The 17,981-nt window shown below is 38.5% G+C and overlaps 3 protein-coding genes across 3 annotated transcripts; 1 reads left to right on the top strand and 2 right to left on the bottom strand.

Annotated features, from left to right (window-relative positions):
- The first annotated feature begins 714 nt into the window (after positions 1–714).
- Positions 715–5,977, top strand: dnajb13 (DnaJ heat shock protein family (Hsp40) member B13). The gene is made up of 8 exons (XM_084730950.1): positions 715–1,045; positions 1,160–1,263; positions 2,673–2,834; positions 2,916–3,064; positions 3,265–3,378; positions 5,261–5,374; positions 5,452–5,528; positions 5,798–5,977. Exons 1-8 carry the CDS (start codon positions 975–977, stop codon positions 5,952–5,954), a joined length of 948 nt encoding a protein of 315 aa, XP_084587076.1. The 5' UTR covers positions 715–974; the 3' UTR covers positions 5,955–5,977.
- A 54-nt stretch (positions 5,978–6,031) lies between these two features.
- On the bottom strand, positions 6,032–9,016 carry LOC146318796 (dicarboxylate carrier UCP2-like). Its single transcript, XM_084730947.1, has 8 exons — positions 8,862–9,016; positions 8,600–8,753; positions 8,150–8,354; positions 7,744–7,960; positions 7,457–7,654; positions 7,260–7,361; positions 6,402–6,582; positions 6,032–6,236 (listed from the first exon to the last, which is right to left on the bottom strand). Exons 3-8 carry the CDS (start codon positions 8,273–8,275, stop codon positions 6,122–6,124), a joined length of 939 nt encoding a protein of 312 aa, XP_084587073.1. The 5' UTR covers positions 8,276–8,354; positions 8,600–8,753; positions 8,862–9,016; the 3' UTR covers positions 6,032–6,121.
- Positions 9,017–13,336: 4,320 nt separating this feature from the next.
- Positions 13,337–15,995, bottom strand: LOC146318795 (dicarboxylate carrier UCP2-like). Its single transcript, XM_084730948.1, has 8 exons — positions 15,840–15,995; positions 15,451–15,582; positions 14,810–14,943; positions 14,512–14,719; positions 14,232–14,429; positions 13,867–13,968; positions 13,594–13,774; positions 13,337–13,500 (listed from the first exon to the last, which is right to left on the bottom strand). The coding sequence occupies exons 3-8, from the start codon at positions 14,933–14,935 to the stop codon at positions 13,386–13,388; spliced, it is 930 nt and encodes a 309-aa protein (XP_084587074.1). The 5' UTR covers positions 14,936–14,943; positions 15,451–15,582; positions 15,840–15,995; the 3' UTR covers positions 13,337–13,385.
- Positions 15,996–17,981: the final 1,986 nt, after the last annotated feature.

The following is a 17,981-nucleotide window of genomic DNA, read 5'->3' as shown; positions in this document are numbered from 1 at the left end:
GGTGCGTTTTGGCCTTAATGTTAACTTGAGCAGGTCAATATGTTCACCTGTACCTGATGGGCTGATGGGTTGGTAATATTATTATATGAGCATATTTTTATGTCAAATGCGGTGCCATTGAGGGTTTGCATGATTAAAATGTGCGATATCTTGTGTCCAGACAAAAAACAAGCATTTTTAAATGTAACCCCCACCCGGATATGTGAGCTTAAATATTCTGAGCTCAAATATTTTCGTTTTCCTTTGTTATTGTTGAAGAAAAAAAAATATTTTAAATCTTATTTATTTTATTGAGGAAAAAGTTGTTGCAGCCTGGCTGTTCAAACTCATATTTCTGAATAAAACATAGCAGTTTTAGACTGTGTTTTAAATTTTGGCCCCTTCTGTGATTGAGTTTGACACCCCTGATCTACACACTGTCAAATGACTCAAAATACTAATTTTATTAATTCTTTTAGTGTTGATATGATTAGGACCAATCCTTCTGCAAACAGTCCACAAGAGGACCAGAAACACCCACAGAAAGACGGACACTGAGTCCAAAAGCTGAAGTGTATTAAAAGGGGGGAAATGGCAAATAAATTATAATTACATCTGAGTAATCAGGCCATAACTGAATGTTGTAAAGAAAAAGGAGACTGAAAATGATGTTGTTAAAGTTATTTGAAAAACTTTCCGACTGTCCGACTTGACTGCAGATTTTCGTCTCCACCTCCTGCTGCAGCCGCCTGATCTCGTCTGCTCTCCAGGCGAGGCGCACTTCATCTCGAACGAACCTAATGACTCAGGCATCTCTCCAGATCTCGCGAGAGTCTCTTAAGCAGCCGTTACCCCGGAAACCAAACTAAACAACCGCCGCGTTTGAGTTTTAATTTGGCCAAAGCTTTGTTACTTAAACAACCTCACTGAGGGCGGACGCCATAGCGGCCACACAGCGAGGCTCAGTGTGTTAATTTCAAACATTTAAATCCATAATGGCCAGCAGCGACTACTACGAGACGCTGGAAATAAACAGAAATGCAACAAACGCAGAAATCAAACAGGCGTAAGTGTTTGTAACACTATGAACCACTGAGTTAGCTACCACATAGGCATTACTCACACGTGTTATCTTACGAAACCTTTTGTGCTTATTGTCACAGTTTTCCTCTTTATTTAGATATCGATGTCTCGCGCTGAAGTTTCATCCCCTTAGCAACGAAGAACCTGGAAGCAATGAGAAGTTCTGTCAGCTGGGTGAAGCCTACGATGTGCTGAGTGACCGTAAGTACAACAGAGAGGCTGAAGGAGGAGGATGGATCACTTAAGATAGTTAATACTAACCAGCACCCAGGCTATATGTTTTACTGTAATACCAAATCAAACTCAGTTTCCTCAGGGGCGCATGCGCCAATACCTGCAAAATGATTCTAGGTTTGTTTGCAACAATATTTGTTTCATTTTGTAACATGTTACTTTATTCTGTCATTACAATTCATGACTTTGTCAGTTTGTCCCTAATGACTTCATTTCATTGTCTTCTATTTTAATCAGTTCTTTAAAAAAAAAAAAAAAAAAAAAAAAAAAAAAACTACCCAGAGTTCATGCTTGCTAACGGGGCAAATAAAACTATGACCCCGAGTTATTTTTAAGGAGGGAGACGCATATGTTTATATGCTACAACTACCTGTAGCACGTGGTGTTCATAGTTCTATGTAAATACCATAAATTTTACATAACAGATTTTGACACAAATCTAAATTCAAATCAAATTTATTTAACATTTATTTTTACAGGGGGTCGTTCTGATACCAAGATCTCTGTCTGCTTTCGTATTGAAAGACAAATAAAGTTAGAAATGTTGACGCTGCATGACCATGGTTTTAAATTTGGTTAAAATGCTATAATTATGTGGTTTCACCACATAAATATAGTACAAATAATGTTTACTTGAAATAAGGCTACTGAAAACTACATGGTACCAGAATCAAAGGATGGTAAATAAGTTTTTAAGTACTATTGTATTAACTTGGATCGTACTTGGGATAAAAACTCCAATTTGAATTGGCGAAAACAACATTTTTTTGTTTTACACAATATGCAGATTAACTGGAACTTTCCTAAAATAGTTATTGTTTTCTTCTTTCAGATGACATTAATTATATAACTGATAATGTTTTCAGAAGAAATAAGTTAACTTTTTTGCTATGATGGTTGTTTCTTACAGTAGTTTATTCCTCAGTTAAGATAGACACACAACTAAAATAGGCTAAATAAAAAGTTGAAGTAATTGGTTAGAGTTATATAGTGCTTATATTTTCTTTTCAACTTGTTTATCCCTAACATCAATGAGGCAGAAACAAATTGCTAACTAACCCGCTCTTACATATCTCTGAAGATGAACATGTTTATATTGCTGAGGATTGAATAAAAAGAAATATTATTTTATTAACAAGTGATCTGACCTGAAATGTGAATAATTAAAGCTAATGTACAAGTGCATGTACTTTTTCTATTAAAAGTAACAGAGCATACTCATTTTATTTAAATCATCATTTGACTGAATGTACACAATGATCCACATGATTAAAAAAATTACAATGTGTACCAGTATTTTGGTGGTATTTACTGCATAGAGACCTGCATTGCGTCTATAACATAACATAACATAATATCTATGTTCTTTGTGGCAGTTCGAAAAAAGGCTATCTATGACAAGTTTGGTGAGGAGGGCCTAAAAGGTGGTATCCCGCCTGAGTTTGGCACCACTGGGGCTTGGTCTTCAAAATATGTCTACCATGGCAACCCAGAAAAAACTTTTAGACAGTTTTTTGGGGACGATAACCCATTTGCAGGTGAGAAAACCAGACCATACATGAATGTGCATAGTCTAATATCATACAAACTACTTTAACTGTATTTAAATGTTTTGTTAGACTTCTTTACAAGTGATGAACCTCTTCAGCTCGGTGGTCCGAAACCAGGAGTGGTGAAGACACAAGACTCTCACATAGAGAGAGACCTTCACTTGTCCCTGGATGATCTCTTCCACGGATGCACCAAAAAGATCAAGATATCTCGCAGGGTAAGAGCCACGTACTCCTCATCCCACAGCTTTGGAGTGGTTAAACTATTCATATATCCATTAGATTAGACCGGGAACTCTAATGGATGCTCATAACCTTGATCTAACTAGTCAACCACAACAAGGTCCAAACAAACAAACTGAAAGAAGTACATGTGCACATACTACATGTATTCATATTTGCCTCATTTGTTGAACAGGTTATGAATGAGGATGGATACACATCGAGTATCAAAGACAAGATCTTGTCTATAGATGTGAAGCCTGGATGGAAAGAAGGCACAAGAATCATTTTCACCAAAGAGGGAGACCAGGTAAAAGAACTATACCAGGGGTGTCATCCTTGGCCACATCAGTATTATGGTTTTCCTCAAAGAGCTGGTTGTAAATGTAAGAGAAAGGTAGAAACTGAAAATTTTCAAGTTCACTTCACTGTGTGTAGCCTACAAGCAAGGTTTCAAATCCAAAGGGTATATTTCCTTTAAAATGAAATGATGGCGTTCTGCTTGACTGCTGCTATAAATGCTTCTAGCAACACCACTTTACATATTGAGACAATATCTAGTCGGGACGCATTCTGGGACAGTAATGTAGTTTGTGGACAGTGTACGTACATAACAATGTTTAGCTTTGTAATGTGTAAATTATATTGTTTGTGAGCTCTTGCAGGCCACATAAAATGTGGCGCTGGGCCATCAACATGCAATAATGGTCAGTAATAACCCATCCAGTCTGATGTCTGTGTAGCGATGTGATAGGAGAGTGAACTCATCATTGTGTCTAATGTTTTATTTTTATCATTTTGAATCCTTTTGTCTTATCAAAATCTCCATGTCTTTATTCAGTTTGAATACGAAATATAGGCTGATAACCTGGTGCCAAAGTTGAAGAGTGTAAAGGGGATTTAAGTGATTTGTCCTGTTGTGAGAACTTTCAGACAAAAAGCTGATAACCTGATTTGAAATGTTTTCTCCATTTTGGTGAGGGTAAATGTAAGTTGTTTTGGATGATGTTAAGTTGAATTATTTTGCGTAAAAACAAGGTAAGACTTTGGTCATAGTCTCTACTTTTCCTTGATTTCTTTTCCTTATGAAAAGTTTTGGCATGTGTCGCTGTCCTTGGTGCTAATTCGCCCAGCTCTCTCTTGCCCCATAGAGCTATTAGACCTAGTTCTATTTCATTCAGGTCAAACAGAATCAGGGTGCTTCTACTATGCTGGCTCAGTGGTGCTGTTACACTAAATGGAACCAAGCCTTAATTAGTATCATTGGCAATGCCTGTTATTGCCCTGCTATTTTATATCAAAATGACTGCTGTGAAAATGTCTTTTTCTCAGCTAATGTGATCTCATAATATACAAGCCTGGCTTTTAGTCTGCCTTAAAGTGCACTAAAGAGGAAAACCCAGCAAACCATTAAGATACCACAATTTTGGATGGGAAGCACAAAACATGTTCCTAAAAGCTGAAAATTAGTTCTTTTTGTTCATGTTTTGTTTGTTTGTTTGTTTGTTTTTTGTTCATTTTTGCAGACACTGTAATGGTGCAAATTTATGCTGGATTATCTTAAACATAAGGAATAGTGAGAGAAGCTTTAGTAGGAATCTCTATTTGAGAAATGTAAATGCTGGGGACAATATAGGATTGAATTATAAGGGATTTATTAATTTGCCTAATACTGAACATATTTTTTGTATTACATTTTTGAATTTTACTCCATCAAAAAAGAGTGTTTGAGATGATACTGATGGAACATGATCCAGTCCTGCATTCTGTTGGCCACAGAATGTGAACAGTGAACAGTTTTGAATTAGGTTAAGATAATAGAGAGTAAGGGTTTAAGATGATTGGATGAGTAAAGATATTTTTTGGAAGATTCTGAAGTGCAATTAAAAAGTCAGTTATAGAGGGTTAAACTTGGTACAGGAGCTACTGCTTTGTCACCAGTAGGTGGCTTCAGTAGATCTCTATCAAGGTGCTCACACATGTTTATATAAATTAAACCACATTGCAGTGAAGGTTTTGATCTGCATTACCTCTTTTGTTTTGCTTGATATGTTTTTTGTAAAAAAAATATAAAAAAATAAAAAGCAAAGCTAATCTTTAGTAAATTATGATAGCACCAACTTATTGATAAGCCATATTTTAGTGAAAGAACCTGACTACATGGTAATCATCTTGCTGCATTTGCCCTTTAGGGACCAAACAGCATCCCTGCAGATATTGTGTTCATAGTGCGACAGAAGAGTCATCCTCTGTTCGTCAGACAACTCAATGACCTGATCTACAAGGCCCAGATCTCGCTGGGGATGGTGAGTCACGTTAATAAGAGCCAGAATAATGGATTTAGTCATTAGTCATACTTAAAGACACTTAACCTTTCCCAAAGGCTTTGACAGGGTTCACTGTGGATGTGGAGACACTAGATGGCAGACAACTCAGTATTCCCATCAATGACATTGTGCAGTAAGTGCCTTCTTATATTAGGACCACAGTGGATATTAAATATCATGTATAATGGTGTATTTTGCAACCCTTTCCATAAAATAATATTCTAAAAGCTGAATGACTGATTTCAACATGAAGATCAAAACAAAAAGAGGCAAACATAAAAACTGAAACACTTTATATAAACAGCACACTTAAACAAGGACAGTAATAGAAGGATGTCTTGTGGTTTCATCTGCATAAATGATCATTTCCCTGTCTCTGATTTGTTTGTCACAACACATCAGCTTTGCGTACAAAAAAGTGGTGACAGGAGAGGGAATGCCACTGTCCCAGGATCCTTCCCAGAGAGGAAACCTCATCATTACGTTTGACATCCAGTTTCCTGAGAAGCTCTCCACTGAGAGGAAGCATCTGATCAAACAAGCTCTCACTTTTAAATAAATACTGATCACATTTTTAATGCATGTGTTGCTATTCTGTTAATTTGGTTACATTTGTGTCATGACATGTCAACACAGTTTGTGTACACTAGGGGGCAAAAGAGAGCAAAGAAATGCGTAAACAACACCACTGTGCTACAACATCAGCTGCATGGCAGACAATTATGATCACAGTAAAATTGTGTGACTGTGATTGGCTGCCATCATGGCCCGCTTCAGCTGCTCGTATGTTACAAACATCACCACATTCCAGGAGCCCAGGCGCAAGAAAGATGGCATAAACCTTGAGAGAAAACAGAAAAACAACATGATTGATTGCAATCTGTCCATATTAAAAGCTGTTTTGTACATTTAGTTTACAGCCGTTGGTCTCCTTTACCTCCTCTATAAAAGTCTGATTTATGTCTTCATTAATCTTTACAATATTGTCCATGCAGTCGATGCTTACCCCTTATAAAAAGCAAGTGGTCCCTCTTTGGTCATCATGGCAGCAGCACAATTCAGCACACTGCTGTACTGGCCAAGAGGAGCATTCATGTATCTTGTCTTGACCACATCAACTGGAGAGGCTATTACAGTTGTGCACAACCCTGCACCGAAGGCTGATACGAAGTGGCAGGGCAGATTATCTGTGGAGTGAAGACTGAAAGTTACTGCTCCAAAGAGAAGAACACCTATTTTAAATTGTGTTGCACCAAACTTTCAAAGTAGCTTACAATTAAATAAGATTAAATTTAAACCTCAGTTTACATTCTACTCTAATCCTAATTGAAATAAATGCTGTTGCTCCAAACTCCAATTTAAAATGTGATCCAGTATTAACTTTAAACTTACACTTGAGGAGGTTCAAATCTCTTTTAGGTGGAATGAATAAAATGATCAAGTTCAAGATCAGATTCAAACCAATTGAGTTTTATGATATGTTTCTTCTTTCTTTCACATTAGTCGATCCATTAAAACAGTCTGCCAGTCGCTGCCTGGCAGTTTTTTTTTTCCTTGCTGTGCTGAATCAGAATCAGAAACAATCAGTTTTATTGCCAAGTAGGTTTAGACATGGTATTTGCTGTGGCATGTTGGTGCATAACAATAAACATCATACTAAAAAAATAAAAAAAAAGATTGTTGTCCATTTTTAAATCATCTATTATTGCCCTAATATGGAGCTAAAAAGTTAGTTAGCCTATTTAGCCTACCAGTCACTGATTAGAACTAATCACAGGTTAAATTAATGATGGTGCAACTGTGTCAAACAGTGTATACTTGATATTATGTCTCTGCCTCATGCTGGACTGCACCATTGTTTTACCTGTCAGTGGAGTGGACCTGAGGAGTGTATCCTTGATGAAATCATATGTCACCAGCTCTGTGCAGTTAACAATTGCATTTCGCGCAATGTTTGGAGCTGTCCCTGTGAGAGAGTCATGAAATTGCATGAAAAGACTTATTGAAAGAAATGAAAGGATATGCTTCAACAGCTAAATAATCCTCTTAAGCTCAAGCTACCTTTCCACAGGCCATGAATGCCTTCTTCCTTAGCAATGGTCTTGTAAGCATCGATGGTGCCACAGTAGCGTCTGGCGTGTCCTGGAGACTTGGCTTGTGCCTGGAAGCGGACTTTCACCACATCCGTAGGCTGAGCAAGGGCAACCGCCATGGCACCAGTGGTACCTCCTGCAAGCAGACGACTTCCGATACCAACATCTGAATGAGAGAGGAGGGAAGGAAATGTCAGGCCGGATTGGTACAGGACTCCCAGAAAACTTCATTCAGTTCTATTCATAGATACTCACGATCTGAGCCTTTAGTGTAGAACTGTTTTACAGAGTCGTACAGACCAATGCGGACAGAGGCAAAGCTCATCTGCCGTTGTAGTCCGGCCACCAGTCCACTGTAAAGACTCCTGGGCCCCTCTGTGCGCACCATAGTGGTGATGGTGCCAAAAACCCCTCGATACTTCACTGCAGGCTCTTTCCCTTTAGCTGACGAAGCTCTGGCCTCTCCTTGGATCTGTGCAGGACAAAAGGTCGATATAGGTGAGAATAAGAGAAGATGGGGGACTTCACTGTAGCTTCTTTAGGTTTATAAGCACTGAGTAATGCCTAAAATGCTGTATGAGCACCATCTGTCTTATCTTTATGAAGTCTATACTTTACATACAGTCTGTTCATCTTTGTCAATATTCATTAAAGGCTTTACCTGCAGTCGCACTTTGGCTGTATCCAGGGGAAAGGTGAACAGGTCAGCGATGCAGGCTGCAGTTCCTGCTCCTACAAATTTCACTGCTGCTGATGGAGGCACATCTGCAGGTCCAAATCCAACCATTTTTCAGAATTACATTGATCAATATAAAGACTGAACAGTAGGCTTTCAATGTGGACAGGACAAGCGGTTCCTCCAAAATCTGGAAAAGATAGACAGCAAAACCATTCTATTAAATGGAAAATTCATTCATGGAAAATGAATGTGTTTTATGAACATGCCTCCAGCTGTTGGGTGCCTCATCCTAAGTAGTTCACAGTACAGTACATTCTGTGCCATCAAGGAAAGACTGGACACACATGCTGAGTAAATTCAACAGCACCAACAAATAATTTCTCTCATTTTATATGTCATTTTTAAGTGTGAACTGTGGTTAGAAATTCATACCTTTATTGAAGCAGGTTAGGACAAAAACATTAGAGATCAAGATTCTCTAAAGGTGTCCCTCTGGCTGAATATAGTCCCAGCTATAAATTGGCTTCCTTGTTTTTCCATAGAAGTTTTTTCAGAACTGATGAGCCTTAAAATCATACTCCAAATCCTGCAAAAGATGGAAATAAAAAAAAACAAAACAAAAAACAATAGCATTAGAGCAGTATTAATAATAATATAGATATCCCAAGTAGGAAGTCAAAGGTTTTCATCGTACCGTGATTTGATTGGTAGAAGCTGAAATACCCGCTAAAATGCCTCTCCAAGCGACAGCATCCAAAAGAATCAGTAAATGGGCTGAATGAAGTCTGTCGGAGCCGCCTCTTTAAATAGTGCCCTGACATCATTATGTCATGGCATGTGTTACTGGTGGGGCCCCACCCCCACCACTATATCTGTATGGGCTGCCTGCTGGTCAGAGAGACACACTATAAACCTGTCTGTGTGACAAACAACCTGTGTTTGTTATCTAATTTGTGTTTTCCAAGAAATGTGTGTTTTCCCTCTATCTTCTTGATTTCATAATCAAGTGTCTTCTCTGCTGTTTTTTCTCAGACAGCAACAACATCACAACAAACATTAAAAACCAGAGATCTGATTAATCAAACAGAGGCAGTATATTGGCAGTTGACTATCTTATGAAAATAAAAAAAAAACGTAACTAGCTAAAACTGATTTAGTTAAGTTAGTTTAAACATATTGTAGACAGTACAGACTTGAGAAGATGCTGAGTCATGCTGAAACTACAAGAACACACAGTACATCGGCCGCCAAATTAGATCCTTATGTTCAGAGGCTTTAAGAGCTCGCTACAGCTTCGTGTTTAGTGTGCAGGACACATTGTTCCTGCACAGATTAATGAGATGCTAGATGGAAAGATACTGTTACAAGTATGCAATTTTTTGTTTGTTTTCAATAAAAAAAGGCATTTTTGAAAACAAATGGACAAACAGTATTGTATTGTGTATCTTAGCAGTGACATGTTTAGGCTCTGTAACATAATACAGCACTGTATTTAATTAATTCAGTACACAGTAGTACTGTAGTTGTAGTGGTGACGTGGAAAAAGTGGATAGATTGTATTGTCCTGAAGGGGGAAATTCTTTACTTGCACAATGTAGTGTGACATATATCTGTTTTAGGAGCTGCACATCTGTCTGTTGGCTTCCTGTCAGTGCCACAGTACTGTGATCTTTGCCTACATCTTTTTCATCGTGATTTTTGCTCCTGAAGTTAGTTATTTACATACAAGTTAATTACAACCATGAAGTTTTCATTAAAATACAGAAATTGGTCAGTGATGACCAAGATGTGGTATCTTTGGTTTCTCCTTCTTTTAAGCTCACAGGTGTGAACTGTTTAAGGGCTTTCACTCTATATAATGACAGTAGTTGAGATTTTTATAGTGAAAAACAAAAAAGTTACTGAAGATTGAAATGGGTCACACTCCACTTTCACCACAGTCCCTAACTCTGTAGTGATAAGCAGGTTGGGCTGGTTTTTGCTGTCTAAACAGTATCATCACCTTTGGTGATTTTGAGTTTATCAAAATTAATTGAAGAAGAAACAGCAAAGACTCACGCACACTGTCTCGCTTTCTAGTGATTTATTAAATATCCAACGTTTCGGTCCAAACGACCTTCATCAGGTATACTGGCGGCATCCACACATTTCAACATCTATTTAAAGACAGCGAATGCCTCCATTTACAAAACATCCAATCAGAGGACTACTTGAGATTGGTCAACACCTGAAACAAATTTAGGTGTCATCAGTGCAGCATTAGGGCCGGAAACTAGTCAAATCTCAATAAACATTTTTTTCTTTTATAACTTCCACACATGAAAAATATCTACATATATACATACCAATCAAGTCTAACACATGTCAATGTTATCTAGTGCATCATACTGCAAAAAAGTAACACTCTCCAAAAAGGGACACAGGCACATCAACATCCAAATTATGTCAGATAGGTATCAAAGGGAAAACGTTTCCAAAAAAATATAATTATTTAAAGGCTGGAAACAAACTCTCAATGACCTGTTGGGTCAAGTGTGTGAATATATATGTATATACACATACATATACACATACATATATAAATATATACATATACATCTACACAACGTCAGATATTTAATAAATCACTAGAAAGCGAGACAGTGTGCGGGAGTCTTTGCTGTTTCTTCTTCAAGTTGATTTTTTCCTCCGACGCACCTGTCAGACATTTCAGGTGTGCAGAGACCTTCCCTACATTGTTTGAGTTTATCAAAATTGCAAAACATCTGCCTAAATTAGCTCTCCAGCATATCCACAAAGTAGGAGAGTTTGAGGCTTTGGCACAGAACTATTGAGGGTAACCAAAGTGAACACTGACAAATGTCATCCCAGTTGGTACATATGGTTAATAATATTTACTGTTTTTTGTATGAGCATTTTTGAGCATTTTGATAATTGCTAACCATTATAACGGTTATCTAAGACACTGAAGAGATTATCAAATGCTGAAAGACACTTAAGTATGAGAAATCATTAAGTTTGTAGGAAAAGGTAGTGTTACTATATCACTGACTTGAAGTGAAAGGATGTGCAGTTTGTAAAACAGATGTAACTGAAACTATATCATGCAAGGACATTGATAACATGTACATAACACACTTGTACAGAATACACGGTGTGTTATCGTGATTAGCGAGCTATGGAATTTAGCATTGCCACAGCAGAGGAGACAAAATGTGCCTTTTTCCGTCTAAGTGTCCTGTATCTGCAATCAGATGGAAGTACAGTGAAAAATGGGTTATCCAGGGTCATGTGGTATGATGAGCACCATGCCAGTGATAGCACTGTTGTTGAGGATGAGGGTTGAGTGACCAGCAATTTCTGAAGCAATGTGTGTAATACCAGACAACGTGCCTTTGATGAAGATAAAGAGTCATATGATATGAAAAATACATTACAAATTGCAATGTTACTAATGAATGCCTGGATACATATATACACGTTGTCCTACATATGTTACTACATATAATGGCCTTGTGCCTCTGTAGTCTGACTGACTCAAGTGTGAAACTGCAGCATGAAGGTCTGATGATTCAGAAAATATTCCAGGCCCAATGCAAGAGAAGGACCTTGTTTTCTTTCTCAGTTAGTCAGAAATGTAGCCACTTCACAGCTCTGCTGTCAGAGCACTGCCTGCTGAAATGTTCAGATGAGTGAGTTTGTCACTGATCACACAGACCAAACACCTTTCCAGTCCGAAGTAGCCTCTGATTTTTCTTTTTGGACTGATAATTTAAGAAGACGGTATCATGATAGCAGACATAGGTCTGGTCAGTACATAAGTCACAGATACTTAACCTAAATACTACGCTGCAGCCTATATGGTTGTTACTTGTTATGTAGAAACACAGTTATGTAAATGTGACAAATGCATGACTGTCTTTCTCATATCAGAAGGTCAGAAACATAATATTTGTCATCTAATATGAATACATAGATGAGAAATATAGTATTTGTGAAGCTTTATTTCACAGATGCTTGCTGGGGACAACTGTCTTGTGGAGTCAATCAAGTGCAAAGGTGTTCACGAAAGAGCTGGGTCTTCAGTCTACTCATAAAGACTGAGAGGGACCCTGCCGATCAAACATGGTTTGATGTTTGATGTTCCACCATCAGGGAGCCACAGACTGGAAGAGGTAATCATCATATTATAAAATATATGTAATAATCTAAATCTTTTTTAAGTATGACACTTGGCCAAAGACTTTGAGATGTGATACATCACCGAGTTCTACCACCCTGAAACTTAAATAGTGAATACTGTGCCACTTAATTCCCAAGATGCTCCACTTTAGTTACTCTGTTATATTTTTTCTATTTAATCACATTATGCAAAGGACCAGTGTGTGGAATTTAATGGAATCCAGTGTTGAGTTTGCAGAATATCAACATCTCACCTCATCCTCTCTAACCAAGCGATGAGGAGAACCTATGGTGGCTGTCTGTTCTCTGCTACAGTAGAAACATGTATGGCAGTGCAACACAGAACACAGAATATTATATTACATTTCTGCACTGTTGGTGCAAAACAACAAAAGTGCAGTAAAATTCAATAATAAACAAAGAAAAAAATGGTACTTGATTTATTCATGACATTATTTATCACTGTATGCAACATATTTATGATTTATCAACCAGCAATAAATCATGCTATTTACAAAGAGCAGCACATAGATTAAACTATAAACCCCGACAACATGAACAAACAATGGTTAACACTGTAAACAATCCACAATACAGAAATCAACTTACAGTAAGAAACATAGAAATGGTCACTGATCACGTCTGTTGCCAGACTCAAAATGTGTACTACTTTCACAGTAAAACTAACATAAATAACAAAATTACACCATAATATTATTCATATTATCTCACAGCTCATTCTTGTAAACATGAAAATCTTCTAAGTTATATAGCAGCCAGCTGTTCAAGAACTTTGTATATATGTGAATAAAAGAAAAAAATATAACCTCCTGGAATTATTCTTTCACATCCATCTGATTAAGAGTTGTTGTAACAGAGGTGTGCGTCATTGCATTTCATATTTGAATCTTTAAATGACTTCTGATATTGCAGCAATGCCCTCAGTCTGTTTTTCCTGCCATGGCCTGTCACTCACAGCTCTCGTTCAGACTGTTGTGTCAGTGCAATCCTCTCTGAAGTCTGACAAGTGAAGAGGTCAAAATGGTGACTCCCAGTACTGCTGTGCCCTGGTCATACCTCTTTTAATCTGCTCATACGTCACAAACATGACGATGTTCCAGGAGCCCAGTCTCAGGAAAGACGGCATGAACCTAAAGGAGACAAAGGAAAGACAAGTTAGGAAGTGTCCCAAACAGGTTAATTCATTGCTGTTTGGTTCACTGTTATGTCAGTGTGTGTGTTACCCTTTATAGAAGGCTGTGGGTCCTTCATGTCTCAGCATGTTGAGAGCACAGTTGATTGCACTGCTGTACTGGCCAGACCCTGAGTTCATGAACCGTGTTTTGACTACATCCACAGGAGAGGCCACCACTGTTGTACAGAAGCCTGCACCGAAGGCAGCAGTGAAGTGGCACGGCAGGTTGTCTGCAAGGAAAGAGACGCTGAGTCACATCCTTCCACGATATCTGGATGTGTAAGAAAACGGATATCTGTAGTTTTGCAGTTGGTTTGCTTACCTGTCATCAGATCATACTTCAGGATGAGTTCTTTGATCATGTCATAGGTCACCAGCTCTGCACAGTTTACAATGGCATTACGGGTGATGTTGGGCATACAACCTAGAGGAAAAGAGAGGCTGATCTTTAACATCACTAGATGATGAGTAATAAACATAATGCAATTTTTTAAATGACCAGTGTGTAGGATTTAGTGGCATCTAGTGGTAAGGTTGTAGAGAACCCATGATCATTATTATTTACAGGTGATTAAACACAAACTAAAACATTTATGAAAAGTATATTCAATTTCTGCCATATTCTGCCAGTAAATCCATGTAAATCTTACACACTGACCCTTTCAAAATTTGAAATCAAAAGATCACCTTTCCAAAGGCCCCGCACTCCTTCATCTCGGGCAATCGTCTTGTAGGCATCCAGTGTGCCGTTGTATCTTCTCCCACCATCAGCCAGTCGCACCTGGGCTTGGAAACGCACCTTCACCACGTCTGTTGGTTGTGCAAAAGCTACAGCCATGGCTCCTGTTGTGCAGCCCGCCATGAGCCGAGTCACAATCCCAGCACCTGTACAGCATTTTCCCCATATATTAGTCACAATAAAACAGCGAGTGATACAGCCTTATTCATACAACACAATGATACTCACTTTCTGTGCCTCGAGTGTAGAACTGCTTCATGGAGTCGTACAGACCAATTCGGACAGAGGCAAAGCTCATCTGCCTCTGGAGACCTGCCACCAGTCCATTGTAAAGGCTCCTGGGCCCCTCTGTGCGCACCATGGTGGTGATGGTGCCAAACACGCCTCGATACTTCACTGCATTGCCCCCTTCAACTTTCTGAGACGCTCCCTGAATCTGGACAACACGATGACATTCAAGGATTGTTAGCAGCAGGTTTTAAAAAAGCTTTGATGAGACGTATGTAGAGCAAAATGTGGGTCACACCTGTAATCTGACTTTGGCAGTGTCCAGTGGAAATGTGACGAGGTCAGCTATGCAGGCTGCGGTTCCTGCTCCGAAGAACTTAACGGTGGCAGAGGGCACCAAGTCTTTGGGTTTCATGCCAACCATTTCTGCACCTGGGTGGATGGCATAAGTGGAAAAATCTGCTCTTAATGCTGTTTGCCCTAGACCTCTGTGTGTATATCACATTACACCAGTGATTCTCAAACTTTTTCCACCCCACAAATTTTATCAGCCTTTATTCATTAACAACGATAACAAATAAAAGAGGATCCAAGCCTAATTTTAGTGAGGTGAAGTTCAGCATGATAGCATCAGCAAACCGTTAATCACATTAATCATATTCATTCATCTTAATTTCACTCCATGTTTTTCCCCCATGCGGTGGCTCTTTGCCCCACCGGTGAGGCCCACCCCACAGTTTGAGAACCACTGCACCACACACAGCAAACACATTACTCAGCTTAGCATGACATACGCACATGGAATATAACTGATCATTTTCATTTTCTGTGGTTGTAACATCTACACATCTACAAATCGTAATTGTATTACTACTACAATTCTAATACTGCTGTGCTAATGTTAAAAGTGTTCATGTTAAAAATAATGCATAGACCTACCTGTAAGTGAGGGTAATGGAAAGCTTCAGGTTTTCTCAGGAAGTACACTAGTCTTTTGAAATGGTTCTGTTGTGGAAATACCCTGGGCCATAAACTTTGTTAGAAGTTGCCCAGCCAGCATACCACCACTCACTGGAAAAATAAGCATGTACATGTACTTGTGAGCAAAAAATGGAATTGTTGGTTTCATGTACTTCATTTAATATTGTAATTATTATGATCACTGTGTGACATATTCTGTTTCAAATTATGCAATAATTTAAATAATCTAAACATTTAAATATTAAAAAAAATATATTTCTTCTATTTAATTATCAAGTGACACAGGTTTAGTCTGAACCAATAAAAATGTTGCATTCTTAAAAAAAAATCACTTATGTAAATGTTACCTTAATACTTTTCCGGGGAAATTCTTATCCAGCACAGTGAACAAAATGTACAATCCTTTAGGCAGTTAGTTCCATTAGTGTCCCCGTCCCATGCTGTGTGCTTTCTGCCAACTGTTGAAGATGCTGCTGAATTTATAGGAACCTTGTGCACATGACTGTTGGGCAGACTCACAAGTAATACACACCTGTTGTGAGTGTCCCGTGTTTACCCGTGTCTGTGAGCCACAGACAGATATTTGAGCACTTGTTGATGTGCTCTTAGCAGTGTTATTATGGTCACCTGCTATGGACTCATACTCTATGAGTACATGTAAACATTTAGACTGGGTTGCACCAAAAGATTAATTTAATATAAGATCATTTCTTTGCACAATGAAAAACTAATAGCAAATCCAAGTTTAGTAATGTAATCCTAGAGTTTAATCAATATTGAAATGCTTGCTTATTAAAATTTAAATTAATTAATAGCAAATAAACTTGAGTACTGGGACTTAGTAATTATAAAAGAGGGGGACAACTGAAGTAGTACTGAAGTATTTTTGTGTTTTTTCACAGCTAATTTCACAGTAAAACTTGTTTTCTGCAGCACAAGGGGTTACCAGACTAGACTGACATCATGGAGCATACCTCTTGTTTTTATTGGCTTGTATGTGCAGCCAATCAGATGGAGAGGCCCGTCTGGATTCCCTAAATGTTTTCATGGGGCATTTGACTAGCTGACAAGACTTCTGTCCGGGACAACATTTGCACTATATCCTCTCCTCAGTATTAGTACCTCACTTCAAAATGCACAACTAGTTCCAGAGTTTTAGGAATTCCCTCCTCCCCCCTCCTGCAGGTAATAAAGTTACGAAACGTTCCAGGCAAAGGAACAGCCATGCTCCTCAGCCAATCCATGCGGTGAACAAGGGTGGGTGGATGCACAAAGCATCTGTACGCCATCATTCAAGCCATCAGCAAACTAGCAGCACCGAGAGAAAGGACTGGATGCTGTGTGGGAAGTGTTGGAAAGGGGAGACACTTTGTCAGTAGAGTGTTGGAGGCCTTGCATGCATGCCTCTGTACATGTGATTTTCCATAGCAGCTCCAGGTCAGGGTCCCAGCAAGCGGCTTACGTCAAGTCATGCGGTTGACTGTGCAAAAGTGTTCCCTACATCTAATGTTTCGTGTAATGTTTCACCTGTTGATGCATGTGCCGACATATTGTTTTATTCCCAAAATTGTCCTGGTAATCCTTTAAATTGTAACATGCACACCAGTGGTTTTCCCATATACTGATGCTTCATCTGTTTGTCTTAATCCCAGTACTTTAGAAATGTATAGACACTACTGTGTACAGATAAATTCATTCTATATTCTTTATGACACATTTCTCAAAAGCCACAAGGGTGTTTTGGTAAATAAGGTTGAAGAAAGGTATGACATGCACCTCTGACACATTCTTTTACAATCTTTCCAGCTATCAAAGTGGCCATAAGTTGCATGTACACCGTATGTTGACTGACAACCTCATGTGGGCTGCTGTTTGGGATTTTGGTGCCACTAGCATGAGGTGGGTTTTAGAAGGATAGTGTGCATGTTTTGTCTTTTACTGTCTCATTCCTAGGTGTCAAATCTGTAGTATACATCTATGGTCACCCAAGTGCTTCTTCATCACCAGGTTATTAAAATACTTCACTTCTTACAGTTCGGTTTAAACAGATTGCTATTATTGTACTTTTCACTTTGTATATAGTGTGTGTGTTACTTTGTATTTTTTTTGATCATTTTGATAATCACATGGGCATTTTTAAAGAGCAAAAATTGCAGAAGAACAAAAATGTAAGGTTACTTCCTCTGCTACAGATGAATTGAAAAGATCGCCTTGTGTGATGATCTGTGAGGATTTCTCTCCTGTCTGTGTGTGTCTGCTTGTCTCCCTCTCTCTCCTAGCTTAAAACAGCTGACAAATATGTGCAATAAGTTCTTAATTTAACACAAACAGCAGCGAACATGAATGCTTGCTTTCAGAATATCTGGTATGTCAGTCGCTTTTGTTTCAGGCAGCTCTTCCAACCGCAAGCCATACTGTCACCTGCAAATCCATATATGCTGGCTTCTCTTTTCTCTTTTAGAAGTTTCAACACACAGTATGGCACAGTT

This window comes from Lutjanus erythropterus, chromosome 11 (genome assembly GCF_056507025.1).
Source record: "Lutjanus erythropterus isolate fLutEry1 chromosome 11, fLutEry1.hap2, whole genome shotgun sequence".
NCBI classification, from domain to species: domain Eukaryota; kingdom Metazoa; phylum Chordata; class Actinopteri; order Lutjaniformes; family Lutjanidae; genus Lutjanus; species Lutjanus erythropterus.
The sequence above is the reverse complement of the archived record's forward strand: the minus strand, read 5'-3'. Positions and strand labels throughout refer to the sequence as shown.

Excerpts from the sequence above, each read along its gene's own strand:
- dnajb13 (XM_084730950.1), top strand. The coding sequence starts at position 975 with ATGGCCAGCAGCGACTACTACGAGACGCTGGAAATAAACAGAAATGCA. Across the intron at positions 1,046-1,159 it reads AACGCAGAAATCAAACAGGC|ATATCGATGTCTCGCGCTGA; the intron begins GTAAGTGTTTGT and ends CTCTTTATTTAG. Across the intron at positions 5,375-5,451 it reads CCCAGATCTCGCTGGGGATG|GCTTTGACAGGGTTCACTGT; the intron begins GTGAGTCACGTT and ends CCTTTCCCAAAG.
- LOC146318796 (XM_084730947.1), bottom strand. The coding sequence starts at position 8,275 with ATGGTTGGATTTGGACCTGCAGATGTGCCTCCATCAGCAGCAGTGAAA. Across the intron at positions 7,655-7,743 it reads CTACACTAAAGGCTCAGATC|ATGTTGGTATCGGAAGTCGT; the intron begins GTGAGTATCTAT and ends TCTCTCATTCAG. Across the intron at positions 6,583-7,259 it reads CAGGTCCACTCCACTGACAG|ATAATCTGCCCTGCCACTTC; the intron begins GTAAAACAATGG and ends TTCACTCCACAG.
- LOC146318795 (XM_084730948.1), bottom strand. The coding sequence starts at position 14,935 with ATGGTTGGCATGAAACCCAAAGACTTGGTGCCCTCTGCCACCGTTAAG. Across the intron at positions 14,720-14,809 it reads CTGCCAAAGTCAGATTACAG|ATTCAGGGAGCGTCTCAGAA; the intron begins GTGTGACCCACA and ends CGTGTTGTCCAG. Across the intron at positions 13,775-13,866 it reads GAAGTATGATCTGATGACAG|ACAACCTGCCGTGCCACTTC; the intron begins GTAAGCAAACCA and ends CTTTCCTTGCAG.